Below are 15,402 nucleotides of genomic sequence, written 5' to 3' on the forward strand. Positions count from 1 at the left end.
CACAACTACATCACTAATTTTATGTAAGACCCTGTGTTTTATTGTATTTATATATTTGTAACATTTGACTCAAACACTTTTGGGAAGGATGAAAATGTTTTCAGGAGGAAGTTTTTCCTTCTGTCCGACTGTAGTACACACAACACTGCGTCTCCCCCCATTATCACACTTCCTCAGGCTGGTGATGAGCGCCCCCTGGTGTCAGTGTTGATGACGTCATGCACAGTGAAACATAAACAGTGTCTGTTAATAAAAAATCATGTGCCCATTCTCATGTTTGCATCATGTTTCTGTAAAATCATCAGCTGTTTCTGAACCTTCTTCATTGTTTGACTCATTCCAACAGCTGTGAGCTGTGATGGAGTCAGAGCAGCTTCATCACTGATGTTCAGGTGAAGCTGAACTTAATAAACTGTAGAAATGATCAGGATTCAGGTTGGATGTGTAAAACACTTCTGTGTGAGGTCGCAGTGCTTCATATGTGTGTGTGGGCTGAAGCACACACGTGTGAGTCCTCAGAGGTTTCACACACATCACTGCACACACTTATAATCCTAGTTTAAGCTTGTGGATCATATCGGACACATCAGCAGCTCTTTGGAGACAAAGATTTGAGATTTAAGATGAGTCATAGTCTTTCTATCCATGGTAGCTTCCACTGCTGAGGCTCGGGAAACATGAAGAGGATAATTAAGAGCAAGCATCAGCTCTGTCTCATCTAACTACACAGTATTATGATCATGCACTTATGTCTCAAACTAAGACACAATGAGACAAAATGAGTTCTGTGAGTCTTTAGATTATCAGTAAATTCTGGTGACAGTTTGACGCTCAGTGGAGCCATTTTTGGTTTGTGATGAGTGTTTTGTGAGCTTCTGTTTTGTGAATCGCTCTTTGTAATTTAGAAGATCGTGCAGAAATGTGCGCGCCCTTATCTGAGAGGACACGGAGCGAGTGTCGCAGACTCGAGGTGAGGAGATAAACCTCGGAGCTGGATGGCCTGCACGTTACCCATGTGCATCTTTTCAGTGACATCAAGTGAACCCATAATAAGCATTTCTATGTCTTAGACATCATGTCCATTTCTAATGAGAGATTATTTTTAAATGAGGGAAACCTGGTCTAACAACACGCTTACAACAGAGCTAAAGGTTCACCACAGTGAGACGGTGGGACTCTGATAAGAACTGAAACACTGTGTATGAACAGCTGAGACAAAACTATATATAAACACTCATTTATTCCAGTTTAGTTTGCAATGATTTTAAAGTAATGTGGAATGATTCATGTTCATGAGCTGTTACAAACACAACTATTGATTTGTCTATATATGGTCGGACTACAAGGCTTGTGTTGAGGCTCTTGGAATAATGTGTGAATTACAGCAAGAAATGATGGTTTTCCATTTTACCAAAGTGGAATAAAATCACCACAGCAAAGAAACAATGTTATTGTCTGCAGCTAAAATATATGGTGAACATGGTTTTATAATAATGTGCAAACACAACCTCACTCTGCTCTATACGAGGAGCCAACCACAGCTGTCCGGGTCTTCATCCACCACCTCCACCATCTTTGCTCATCATCATTCACTTAATTGCTGATTGGTTTAAATCAAACTCCATTACAGGTTCAACTCCATTATATAACAGCATGTTGACTTTGGATCTGGTGTGCAGTGCCACCTTAAAAGATGAGGAAACTAAGAGATTACAAAAAAAGAAGTGGAGGAGTTAAAGAGCTGCAGCAGATTAACAGTTTCTGACAGTCATGTGTTAGAAATAGGACGATTAGATGAGCTGAGGGATCCATCTACTGCTCAGTGAAGCCTCATCAGAAACAGTCTCAGTGGAAGGATGGCTCTATTGTTAAGGAAGGACACAGGCAGAAAGACTGGCGTCTGTCACACAGGAACTGGACTGAAAATCAGCTGCACATATTCATCAGTATGTGCAAACATATTATAGGTGTGGAATTCAGGACAGTACCATCAGAAGTTGATCCACTGTGCAAATGTCTGATTGGCAGTGGCTTCATTTTTCACTATGAACAAACTGCTAATGCAGCATCACAGGACGTCAGCCATGGATTGGCCTCCCCAGACCTCAACATTACTGAAACATCTTAACAGAGGATGGAAACAAAGGGAACCAACATCCAAGAAAAGAGCTGCTGCTGAAAACTTCCTCACAGAAAACACAAACAAGCTTGACTAAGAGACTCCAGGCTGTGCTGAATTATAAAGGTGGACTGACCTCCAGGGTCCTTAGTATCATATAAGCTCAGTTTGTGTCTTATATACTTTCCATTTATATAACAAAATATATAGAAAGGAGGGTGGTTTAAGATGTGTGTAGAGTTTTATTCATTATCTTTAGACAAACAAAGAAAGCACCATCCATTCGTCTCCAGTCTGTATGAAAAACAGGGGAAAGGTCAAATTAAAACTTTGAAATTCCTTTCACAATAAATCCATAAATAAACAAAATAAAACATAGAAAAGTGTTTAAACCCACTTTTCCATAAAGCTGTCAATAGGAAATGTTCCAGTAAACATGTCTGTGTTTCTGCTGTTTTCCTTTCATGCGTCCACAGCTGACAGGTAACCCTATTGGAGTCGCCATAGTGACGGGTGGCGTCTCAGCTTCAGCGTGTTGATGGGCACAGCCATGGTTACCACAGCTGGAGTTGGTGTACGGCGAGCTGTGAGAGGACAGAGATGGAGAACGCACATTTAACTCTTTAACAGGAGATACGTTACGACTAACAGACGACTGCTGTCTACATGATGTCTTTGCAGCCCTTATGCTACATGTTACACAACTTTTCTTCATGCCAACAAGACTGAGGTGCCACATAGTCGACACATACAGCTGATTATGATGCATGTTTTACTATTGCTATGTTCACATCATCTGCTTGGCTTTATTACTGAAAGCCTGGAGATCCTCTGACGTGTGCATGGCTGATGTGAAGTATGATTAGTCCTACATGACATCAACAACAGAGGCAATGAAAGCTTTGTTGTTAACAGGTTGTAGGTAAAGTCAAATGTCTACTTCTACACTTGTGTTGGGTAAAGTTCTTCTCACTGCAGCAGATTTATATCTGTGCTTTCACAGGGCGTGATGTGGAGCTCAGCGCTGAGGTGCAGGTCTCCTTGGAGACGGCATCCTGGCTGAAAATATTATCATGCTTCCAAAACATTTCAGCTTTTATTTTGAAAGAAACAAGACTTGAAAACGAATCCCCTTCTTCCTCTTTGTCTTTGTTCTTCAGAGGAGTGTCACCTGGACAAACTCAGGGCTGTTCTAGAGCCTTTGTTATTATTTGACTCCATAGAAATAAAACTGAATCAAATCAAACAAAAACTCCCAAACAGCTAAAACACTTTGCTTTATTCTCTTTTTTAACAAATACGTTGAAGTCCATCCATAACAACACAGCTGAGATCTCCTTTGTAATCAAGTGTTTACATCCTTTGTACAGATCCAAATCCAAATCTTTAGTCCTAAACAGGCAGTGGTTACAAACAGGAAGACGAGCAGTCCATTAAACAGTCTACAGGGTCAAACATACAGAGAATTCAAACAGCTATTAAAAACAAATAACTGGACACTGAAAAACTTCAGTGATGTGTGAGGCACCAAAGGGAAGCAGCTGAGTATATTCAATGAATTATCTTCAAATACAAAGACAGAAACTCCTACAGGCAGCACGCAAACTGAGCAGGATACACAAAGATCAGAGATTACAAAATAAATCAGAAAATGACTTCAAACTTACTGAGAGCAAGGCCTCTGTTACAAATCTGTCTAATAGAAAAACATGCTGTACAGATACAATACGGTCAGTGTTCATGGTCATTTAAAAACTGGCTCTACCTGAACCACTTCAATATTTTATGAAGTCACTGAGTCGACCATTTCTACAGTTTGTTTCCTTCATTGCAGTTAGAGTGCGGCTGGTAAGGATGAAAACACACACAGAGCGTAAATTGTCTTTGTTAGTAACAAACGTCAGCAAAGAAAAGACAAAACACACAAACACTCTCATGATATTCATGAATCATTAGAAAGCATCCAAACATTCTGCTCGTGGACTTTTACAGTCTTATTTGCACTCGCTCATCTTCATAATCATCCTGATCAATACATGACAGGGGAGGCTTTGAGGTAGGCGGGGCTCTCTGCTGATGTCAGCATGAAAGGCAGGACCAGCGTCTGCCACATGTTGGTGAAACATCACAGTACACTGGCGTGGTTTCCTTTCCAGATGTTGGACGTTTGACACTTCAACGTTGAGGCCAACAAGAAGACACAGTTTTGGGTCGGGTTGCTGCAGGGTTTCTAACTGAGCAAAAGCAGAAGCACACAGACCAACAGGGATCAGATGCTGAGTGTTAGAGGAACATCTGTGCTGATCACTGAATGCTGCTGTGGTCTCTTGTTGAAGTTGGCTGGTGGGACAGTCTAATAGTGATATCCTGCCCATCGGAGGAACACTTTTAAAAACACATGCAATACTTTGTTTGTATTACAGTCACAGTTTATGTTATTTTTGTCCTTTAAAAGTGTTGCTGTACTATAAAGTCCTATAATTTGAGGCTAAAATGGCTCAGAGAGTCTCTCTCTCAGAGGATCTCCTTTGAAAGTGGAGACGACTTTATCCGCTGATCCACGTCACTTTACCTGGATGTTTTCTTTGAAGCTGGATGAAGACTCCTCTCCCTCACTCCTGCTGCAGCTGTGTGGTCCAGTTGGCCTCTGAGGTCACAGTCAACATCTGTAGCAGAAGAGGGGAAATAAAAGTCCAGGTTACCAAAACTGGGAGCTTTTCCAAAATAGAGCGTAACTGGACTTTTTCAGCCTTACAGGCAGATAGTCGTCTGAAGCTGCAGCTTTTTCTTTTTAGCTTTTTCCAATCTCTGCTCTCGGCTTTCTTTGAGAACATGTCTGCTTTCTTGGCATGGGTCTGTCTGCTGTTGGTGAAGAGACTAAATCCACATACTCGCTACTAAGATCTCCTCAAGTAGTCTCAACCAGATTACAGTTTAAGAGTAAATGTCTCCTGAGAGTTTCACCTTGGGGAGATGCTGTCTTGCTACCATGCAATCATGAGCATTAATCTATGAGGTGAAAAAGTCATTTTAAAAGCTCCAGCCACAAGTTTTATTTCATCTGTGTTTTGGTCAGAGTCCCATCAGACCTCCAGAATGGTGTCAGAGTGTTTTCTATCCACGTGATGAGCACAGGCCTCAGGTCCAGACCTCCACGGGCACCATAGCCTCTTTGGAGCTAATAGGTGCAAGAAGGTTTTGTTGGGATAGGAACTGAAGAGGAAACTGACGAGGAAGGCAAGGATCTTCTTCGGCTCCTTCGAGCCAGGACCTCTTTGTGTAGGCCAGCATTGGCCAGGTAGCCCTCCAGCATCGCTGGATGGCCGACAGTGGAAAACCTAGAGGAGTAGGAGAGAAACAGCAGCTTGGAGCATGTCTTTATACTGTTTAGTTTTTAGAGCCACAGACTTTCTTTTAATGTCATTGTTCAGGATCTATGACTGATTATGTATTTATTGTATTCCTCCATGACTGTGTGACAGCAAGTGGAAAAAACCAGCTTGACCTTTGTTGATATGCTTGTAATTTTAATATTGATTAAATGGCCCATGAAATAATAGAAAGCTCATATATGAAAATGTATTTTAAGAAGTAAAATGTTAATCTGAGTACAAAGGAGTACACTCACCTTCTGGTAGATGCAGCAGGCCAGAGACCACACCCCTGCCACAATAAGTAAAAGTATATCCTTGCTGTACCCTTAATGCTAAATGTGCTAAATTAACCGCTGCCTTTGCCCCTTTGGGATTATTCTTATGTCACTGGGATGTTGACCTTTGACCTTCACGTTAGAGAGATGGGCAGACATAATTAGTGTATGAATTTTAAAGTAACAGGTAATAAAGAGAGTGTAGCAAATGTAGTCAGGTTTATTACTCTGTATCACACATGAGTGCCCGAGGGAGGCGGGGCTGACTGGGGAGACACAGGAAACAGAGAGACAGGGCTGACTCGACATGAAACGATGAAACGTGGGACATGGGAACAGAAACTAAACACAGGCTGAAATGAACACTGAGGGAGGGAGAACTAAGATTACTGAGAGCCTGATAAATAAGAAGAACAAAAACCAAGACAAACAAGAGTCAAAGAAAACCAAAAACACAAAGCATTGGGCCAGGACCCACTGCTGTGACATTTATATGTGATAAAAACATTAAAAACTGCTCAGATGTTGAAATCTTTCTACGTATACTTTAGGTTCAGCTCTCCAGCCTGGCATTTGGTTAAGCATGATTCAAACATTTGATTTTGTTTAACTGGTTTTAATTATAGTTACTTTTTGTGAACATTTGTTGCAGCATTTAAAAATACATCATTTATTTTCAAACTTTTATTTGATTTAGAGCATCATATTTGACCAACGTAAATGTTTTAATTTCATATAAAATAACTGAAGCAGTGAACTAAATATCTGAAATCTTTCCTTCCTTAAAAGTTATAATCCTACTTAAGTTATAGTGCAAACGCTTAAGCAACAAATATACTTGATGCTAATTAATTAATATTTCCCTTTGATGTTGCAACTATGCGGTCACTTCTGTCTTTAAACAAAATAATATTTTCCAGTTACAGAAATCATAAAGTCCAAACTAAAGTGCTACTGTTGCTATATGCATTTTATATAAATCATGGATGATGGTCCTGACATGAAGGAAGAGAAAGTTACAGGTTGCATCCTTTGACTTTGTCTCCGTGCCTTTGGGCCATTTTCAGAAGGACAGATGTTTCTGTTCAATTCTTAAATCAATTTTTTCAAACACAAACACTATTTTAAAGCTTCTAGAGAGTAAAATATTAATGATAATTATAATAACAATAATAAAAACAAAAGCTCTCAGATCCATCAAACCAAGCAGCAGAAAGAACAATAACTGAAGAGAAAACTTTAAACTGTCATGAACCGAAGTTCCGAGCGCAGGCTGGACCCAGTAGCAGAACACACACACCAGGGTAGGAGAGAATAAAGAAAGTACATTTTATTACAACTAAAGGTGTCCCGTGAGGGTAGCCGGAAAAACAACGTATGGAACCAGAAGAAACCGAGGGACTGGGAAGGTGAACCGCGCAGGGAACGCCGAGAGCGGGGCTGTGAGAGGCTGTAAAACAAAAAGAGAAACAGATTACTGGGGTGCGGAAAAAAAAGGCAGCATACCAGGGAAGGTGGAGTATGTGTCTCACAGTGATAGCCGGGCTGAGTGAACCAGAGGGGGGGGAGCTCCAAAGGGGTCGAGACAGCGAGGCTGATGGTGATCTGAATCTCAGGCGGACAGGTGGACAGGCAGGTGGCTCGTAAAAAACGCCGAGTTGTGATCTGGGTACACAGGGCAAAAAAACAGTGTTAGTTCCGATGGAGAGTTTGTCATAAGAGTTTTTCCCGCAGGTGTACGTTACCGCTGAGAGACGACTACGGACTGGCGTGGAGCAGCAGGTAGGGCAGGATTAAATAGTCCACCTGGTGATCGCCTGGGATGGGGTGCAGGTGTGGGGTTAGCAGCCACGCCCGTGGGCGTGGGCATCCCAACAGCACCCCAGACGCCGGGCTGCGGACCATGACAGTACCCCCCCCTCAAGGGTCGCCCCCAGGCGACTGGCCGGGACCCCGCCTGCGGAGAGAAGCACGGAAAGCAGAGATTAGACGAGGGTCCAGAACGAAGGAGCGCGGGACCCAGAGGCGGTCCTCGGGGCCGTACCCCTCCCAATCCACGAGATACTGCCAGCCGCGCCCGCGCCGGCGCGCATCCAGGATCCGCCGGACCGCATAGGCCGGATGGCCGCCGATGAGCCGGGCGGGAGGAGGGGGCTCGGAAGGAGGGCACAGGGGGCTGAGGCGGACCAGCTTAAGTTGAGATACATGGAACGTGGGATGTACACGCCAAGAGGCCGGAAGCCGGAGCCTGACCGCCACCGGGTTGATGACCCGGTCCACTTCGTACGGCTCGATGAAACGGGGAGCCAGTTTGCGGGACGTGCCCCGGAGCGGGATATTCCCAGCAGCCAACCAAACCTTCTGTCCCAGCTGGTAGTCAGGGGCTGGGGCGCGGCGATGATCGGCGTAGTGCGCCTGTCGTTCCTTCGCGCGCAGGAGGGCGCGGCGAGTGCAGCGCCACACACGTTGGCAGCGCCGGAGGTGATGAGAGGCCGACGGGACGGAGAGGGACAGGTCCTCTTCCGGGAAGAGCGGAGGCTGATACCCGAGGGACGCTTCGAAAGGAGACAAGCCGGTGGAAGACGAGGTGAGAGTATTGTGGGCGTACTCCACCCAGGGCAGGTAAGTAACCCAGGAGGAGGGGTTTTGACTGGCTACGCACCTCAGCATAGTCTCCAGCTCCTGATTAAGACGTTCAGTTTGCCCATTGGATTGCGGGTGGAAACCGGAACTCAAACTGACCTTGGCGCCGAGAATGGAGCAGAAGGTCCTCCACACTTGTGAGGTGAACTGGGGACCTCGATCGGAGACAATGTCCAGGGGAATTCCGTGGAGCCTGAAAACATCAGTGATCAATGCTTGGGCAGTCTCAGCAGCCGAGGGCAGCTTGGCTAGCGGGATGAAGTGAGCGGCCTTAGAAAACCGATCCACAACGGTGAGGATGACACATTTTCCAGAAGAGGTGGGGAGACCGGTAACAAAGTCGAGGGAGATGTGAGACCAGGGCCGGTGGGGAGTAGTGAGTGGGTGGAGCTGACCTACGGGATGCTTCGTGGATGACTTATTACGAGCGCAGACGGCACAGGCAGACACGTAGTCCCTCACGTCCTGTAGTAGCGATTTCCACCAGAAGTGTCTGCTGAGGAGGCGCGCCGTTCTGCTCACGCCCGGGTGGCACGCGAATCCAGTGGATGACTGCTCCCCGGGCGGCGGCGGGAACGAAGCGCCGTCCTGGCGGTCCAGTCCCTGGGTCAGGGTCCCCCGGGAGCTCTCTGCAAATGGTCTCCTCAATTTCCCAGGTGAGAGCACCCACCACGCAGGTGGCTGGTAGGATGGTGGCGGGGGGGGGGCGCCTCACTGTCGGGGGAATACAGACGGGAGAGCGGATCGGGTTTGACGTTTCGTGACCCGGGACGATAGGAGAGTGTGAAGTTGAAGCGGGCGAAGAATAGGGACCAGCGAGCTTGACGGGGATTCAACCTCTTGGCGGTTCTAAGGTACAGTAGGTTTTTATGATCTGTCCATATAATGAAGGGCTGTTCGGCCCCCTCCAGCCAGTGACGCCATTCCTCCAATGCGAGTTTTACCGCTAGGAGTTCCCTGTCGCCGATGTCGTAATTCCTCTCCGCGGGGGTGAGTCGGCGTGAGAAAAAGGCGCACGGCCGGAGTTTATTCAGGGGCCCAGACCGCTGGGAGAGAACCGCCCCAACTCCCGCATCAGACGCGTCAACCTCAACAACAAACTGTTTAGAAGAGTCAGGATGGGTTAGAATGGGTGTGGACGTGAATAATCGCTTCAACTTAGCGAAGGCTGCGTGGGCCTCAGGGGACCATGTGAAAGACACCTTGGGTGAGGTGAGTTGGGTGAGAGGCGCGGCCACCTGGCTGTAGTTTCGAATGAAACGGCGATAAAAATTCGCAAACCCCAGGAAGCTCTAAAGCTTCTTCCGTGTCTCCGGAACCGGCCATTCCAATATCGCTTTGATCTTCACCGGGTCGGTCTTCACCTGCCCACCAGCGAGGATGTAGCCCAAGAAGGAAATGGATGAGGCGTGGAACTCACATTTTTCCGCTTTTACGTACAGTCTATTTTCGAGCAGCCGTTGTAGCACGCTCCTCACATGGATGCGATGGTCCTCGAGCGTCTTGGAAAAAATCAGAATATCATCCAGGTAAACAAAAACAAACACGTTCAGGAAATCCCGTAACACGTCGTTGACTAGGGCTTGAAAAACCGCTGGGGCGTTCGTTAACCCGAACGGCATCACCAGATATTCGAAATGCCCTAGTGGGGTATTGAAGGCGGTCTTCCACTCGTCGCCCTCACGTATCCGTACCAGGTGGTAGGCGTTCCGCAGATCCAGTTTGGTGAAGACAGTAGCTCCCTGGAGTGAGTTAAAAACAGAACTAATGAGTGGGAGGGGATATTTGTTTTTGACGGTGACGTCGCTCAGCCCCCTGTAATCAATGCACGGGCGGAGCGTCCCGTCTTTCTTTCCCACGAAGAAAAAACCCGCAGCCACGGGGGAGGATGACGGCCTAATACGTCCTGCAGTTAGCGACTCCTGGATGTAATTCTCCATGGTTTCTCTTTCGGGGCGAGACAGGTTGTATAATCTGCTAGAGGGCAGCGAAGCACCCGGGAGCAGATCAATAGCACAGTCATATGGACGGTGAGGCGGGAGTGAGAGCGCCTCGTCTTTACTGAACACCTGCCGGAGATCGTGATAGTCGGGGGGCACGGAAGAGAGATCCGGCGCGGGTGGCGGGGCGGGCCTCCGTTCCGTTGAGGCGGAGGGAACGGCTGACCTCAGGCAGTTCGCTAGACAAAACACACTCCAGCTCGCGATACTCTTTCCGGCCCAATCTATGTGTGGGTTATGTCTCTGTAACCAGGGGTAGCCTAGGATAAGCGGGGTGTCAGGAGCGGGAAAAGTGAAAAAAGACAGCTGCTCTTGGTGGTTACCTGATGTGATTAACCGTACAGGCGCGGTTTGGTGAGTTATGTATGCAAACACTTGATTGTTTAATGTAGACGCAGGGATGGGCGGTTCGAGTGGAGTAAGAGACACAGCTAACCTCTTAGCCAGCTTCTCATCCATAAGGTTCTGTTCCGCCCTGGAGTCCACCAACGCGGGGCATGTAAAAGTCTGATTAGGAGTCACGATAGTAACGGACAGTAACAATCGGGGTATAGTAGTACTTAAGAGTGCTGCCCACCCGTATCCCCGGACTTACCGGTGGGCCGGGTCGTTTGAGCGGACCGGGCAAACAGCGATGCGGTGACCGGGCCTCCCACAGTACAGGCATTCTCCAGCCCGAAATCGGCGTTCCCTCTCCTCCGGAGAAAGCCGAGAGCGTCCGATCTGCATGGGTTCGGGCGGGGGAGGCGACGGAGAGCGCGCACACGCAGCTGGGGGCGGAGAAACGCGGATCCCGGGGCGTACTACGGAGCCCATAGGCTTAGGCCGCCGCTCAGCATCCCTCTCCCGCAAGCGTCTATCGATCCTACGGGCGAGGGAGGCTAATTCTTCAAAGGATCTGGTCTCCTCGTGAAACGCTAGTTGGTCCTTCATCTGGTCGTTTAATGACCGTAAAAAAAACCCACGAAGGGCCGAATCGGGCCAACCTACGGCGACCGCTCGGGTACGGAATTCAACTAGGTACTCTGCAATACTGCGCCGCCCCTGACGGAGCCCCAGCAACTTCTGCGCGGCATCGTCCTCCGAAACCGGAGGGGAAAACGTAGCCTGGAACTCCTCCAGGAATTCATCGTAATCACAATCACGAATGGGGTGAGAGTTTAAGTAAGCTTCAGCCCATGCTAGAGCACGCCCCCGTAACAATCCCACGAAGTGGGAGATCTTAGCAGCATCCGTGGGAAACGCGTGAGGCGTGCGACTGAAAAACAAGGAGCACTGGAAAAGGAACCCCCCACACAGGTCCAACTCCGCGTGAAAGGGTTCCAGCGGCGGAGGTGAAACGCCGCGGTGCACGGGGTCGGGAGGCCTAGTTTGTAACTTATTCTGAGTGTCACTCAGCTCTTGACAACGGTCTTGGACTGGAGCTGCTGATTGTGGCGACCGAGGATAGCGCCCTGTTTATTAATAGCGGAGCGGAGTGGATCTGCTGGGTCCATACTGGCCAGTCCGTACTGTCATGAACCGAAGTTCCGAGCGCAGGCTGGACTCAGTAGCAGAACACACACACCAGGGTAGGAGAGAATAAAGAAAGTACATTTTATTACAACTAAAGGTGTCCCGTGAGGGTAGCCGGAAAAACAACGTATGGAACCAGAAGAAACCGAGGGACTGGGAAGGTGAACCGCGCAGGGAATGCCGAGAGCGGGGCTGTGAGAGGCTGTAAAACAAAACCAAAGACAGAAGTGACCGCATAGTTGCAACATCAAAGGGAAATATTAATTAATTAGCATCAAGTATATTTGTTGCTTAAGCGTTTGCACTATAACTTAAGTAGGATTATAACTTTTAAGGAAGGAAAGATTTCAGATATTTAGTTCACTGCTTCAGTTATTTTATATGAAATTAAAACATTTACGTTGGTCAAATATGATGCTCTAAATCAAATAAAAGTTTGAAAATAAATGATGTATTTTTAAATGCTGCAACAAATGTTCACAAAAAGTAACTATAATTAAAACCAGTTAAACAAAATCAAATGTTTGAATCATGCTTAACCAAATGCCAGGCTGGAGAGCTGAACCTAAAGTATACGTAGAAAGATTTCAACATCTGAGCAGTTTTTAATGTTTTTATCTAGTGCTGTCAAGAGATTAAAAAAAAATAGAGATTAATTAATTATGATTTTTAATTAATTGATCTAATTAATCTCTTTTTTAATCTCACCTAAAAATAGCTGAGGAAAGCCCTCAACTTATTGTGGCAGACCAAAAGACTGATATAACAAAGAAAGTGACTTTATAAAGTCATTTATTGTTTAACAAACGTTAAACAGATGCAACCATTTACATACTGTTGTATTCTTTTGTAAAATAAGTGGAAAAATAAATACAAATAAAATCAAATAAATTAAGTGCTGCAAGTTAGCACATCAGAGTTGCTCTTTTCTGAGCAATACAGCACTGAAATTCCTCTGCTTCAGATAATGAAAAATAAAACTGACATTGCAGTGCTGCAAGTTAGCACATCAAAGTATTCTTCCATCACAAAAAAAAAGTGCTGAACATCAAGCAATCTATTCTAGTAGGCTACAAATGACACAGCAGCTATGCTGACCACATGTGTCTCATTTCTTCTTCCTCAGCCAGTCGCTAAGACACACCAGCCTGGTAACATTTTCTGGAAGCAAGGCTGCCCTTTTCTTTTGCACTATGTGGCCTGCAAGGCTAAAGAGTCTCTCACAGGGTACAGAGGTAGCTGGGGAGGCCAGGTACTTTTGTGCTAGGACTGACAGCTTTTCATAGACTCCTGAGTGAGCATACCACCACTGCAGGGGACAGTCATCAATACTGATGCTGGGTTCTGCTCTGTAGCGCTGCAGCTCTCCAGACTCAATTCCATCTTCTGAGTCAGAGTCAGACCCCAGAAGGAGTTCGCTCCTCCTCTTCTTCTGAGCTGGTCCATCATCCTCTGTGGAGGGCTGGAGACTATCTGCTCTTCTGGGCTCTGCTGCCTGGAGCATATTCTCCAGAATGGTCCACACCTGAATGAATGAATGAATGAATGAATGAATGATTGTGATTAAAACTAAGTGCTTTTTATTTTATTTTATTTAATCTTGTAAAGAACTTTGTGTTCCATATAATAAATAAAAGTTTGATTTGATAATGAATTGGACTCATTAGTCCAGCTTAACCTTATTGTCCTACCTGTTCCCTCTTTTCTCTTGGAAGACATTTCAAATCCTTAAACCGTGGATCCAATGCTGTGGCCACCTCGAACCATATCTCGTTGCCATTAGCTCGTCGTGCTGCCAGATCCTTCTGGAAGGCATTCTTGAACTTCACCACGTAGGCAGGATCATCATCAGTAATGTCCATGACACGGTACAGATGGCGAAAAGCAGGCAGCACTACAGAGCAAGAGACGTAGGCCTCACCACCCAGCAGCTCTGTCACATACCTGCAGAGGTGGAGAGGTTTGCTAAATAAACCTAGCTGGATTCATTTAAATCAAAGTGTAACTGATTTCCAATTTAATTGTCCTTAAAAGTTCCTTGTTATGTTCATTAATTTTGATTTTACACATGTAACAGTAGTTTATATAATTAAAATGGGAAGGTGTTTATTTGAACTTACTTGCATGGTTCAAGCAGGAGCTCCAGCCTCTGCAGTTTTGCCCACTCAGCTTCGGTTGGCAAGACCAACCTGTGGTTCTGTTGGTCCAACGTAGCCTGGACAGCCTCTCGGTTACATAGGAGGCGTGAGACCATTGCGAGAGTCGAGTTCCACCTGGTGGGTACATCCTGTATAAGTTGATCGCTCTTCTTTCCGAGTGCTACTTGTTGTTGGTTAAGTTCTGTGGTACTCGCAGGGCTTTGTTTAAAATGACCAACAATCTTGCGGCACTTTGCCAGTACACCGACAAAACCACTGCTATCGAGACATACCGTGATGGTCCTCTGGAGAATGTGAGCATTGCAGGCGATGTGCTCATATGGAAGTGCTCTCATAGCAGCCAGCATGTTTGCTGCGCTGTCTGTGCCAATGGTGGATATCTTGTTTTCAATACCCCAGTCATTTGCTACCTTGAGGAACTGTTCGGCGCATTTATCAGCAAAGTGCCTGGTTTCTGTTCTCATGACGGTCAGTGCAAATGAGTTGAGGTTCCACTCACTATCAATAAAGTGTCCAGTCACCCCAAAATAGCTGTGGTTGCCAGCTGAGGTCCAGTGATCTCCGGTTATAGCAACACAGTTGGGAGAATCCTCCGCCAAAATCTCAAGTTTGTTTTTCTTTTCGCCGTCGTACATTTTGCTGATTTTGGTCGTTACTGTAGTCCTGCACGGCGGCTTGTATGACGGGTCATTGGACGCAATTTGCAACACCTCTGTCAATCCTTCGTCCTCTACTATATTTATCGGCCTACAGTTCATCGCTATCCACTTGGCAATAACATTAGTCAGCCTGTCGTTCGCAGACTTGCTCATACGAGGGGTATTCTCTAGTTTTGTTTGGCGAAAAGCTTTGCTCTGGCTTGCTATATTGCTAACGTCTTCACTGCTAGCTGTTGCTGCACTCGCGGCTGGGTGCTTTGCGTTGAGGTGATAGGCCAAACTTGAGCTGCTTCGGCGGTAAGCAAACTCCTTCTTACACTCTAGGCAGACCACTTTACCTTTGTCAATGGTGCCGTCGGGGCGTTTATGAAATACAAATTTCCCGTTCATTGGGCCAACAACTCTCAGATGCGCCTCCATATCCACACTGTAAGCTAATCACCACTTCTCACCTTGACCTCACGACGTGACTCCACCCCCAACAAGTCAAGCACAAGGAGCCCAGCACATAAAAACGGATTTTATAACATAGCAACTCTCATACAAAATCAATGACGTCAAGAGATTAAAAATTAGATTAACGAGATTAAAAAACACAACGCGCTAAATAGCATTGTAATTAATTAATCGCAATTAACGCGATAATTTGACACCCCTA

At 46.1% G+C, this 15,402-nt stretch overlaps 2 protein-coding genes across 2 annotated transcripts in view; both read right to left on the reverse strand.

Annotated features, from left to right (window-relative positions):
- Positions 1-15,402, reverse strand: part of LOC309702335 (putative nuclease HARBI1) — a 106,414-nt gene that overhangs the window by 18,093 nt on the left and 72,919 nt on the right. The window lies entirely within an intron of this gene.
- LOC309703762 (E3 SUMO-protein ligase ZBED1-like) lies at positions 12,561-15,334 on the reverse strand. The gene is made up of 3 exons (XM_082528655.1): positions 14,047-15,334; positions 13,618-13,870; positions 12,561-13,451 (listed from the first exon to the last, which is right to left on the reverse strand). Exons 1-3 carry the CDS (start codon positions 15,162-15,164, stop codon positions 13,035-13,037), a joined length of 1,788 nt encoding a protein of 595 aa, XP_082384781.1. The 5' UTR covers positions 15,165-15,334; the 3' UTR covers positions 12,561-13,034.

This window comes from Aulonocara stuartgranti, assembly GCF_965226115.1.
Source record: "Aulonocara stuartgranti genome assembly, chromosome: 3".
NCBI lineage: Eukaryota > Metazoa > Chordata > Actinopteri > Cichliformes > Cichlidae > Aulonocara > Aulonocara stuartgranti.

Excerpts from the sequence above, each read along its gene's own strand:
- LOC309703762 (XM_082528655.1), bottom strand. The coding sequence starts at position 15,164 with ATGGAGGCGCATCTGAGAGTTGTTGGCCCAATGAACGGGAAATTTGTA. Across the intron at positions 13,871-14,046 it reads CTCCTGCTTGAACCATGCAA|GTATGTGACAGAGCTGCTGG; the intron begins GTAAGTTCAAAT and ends CCACCTCTGCAG. Across the intron at positions 13,452-13,617 it reads CAAGAGAAAAGAGGGAACAG|GTGTGGACCATTCTGGAGAA; the intron begins GTAGGACAATAA and ends TCATTCATTCAG.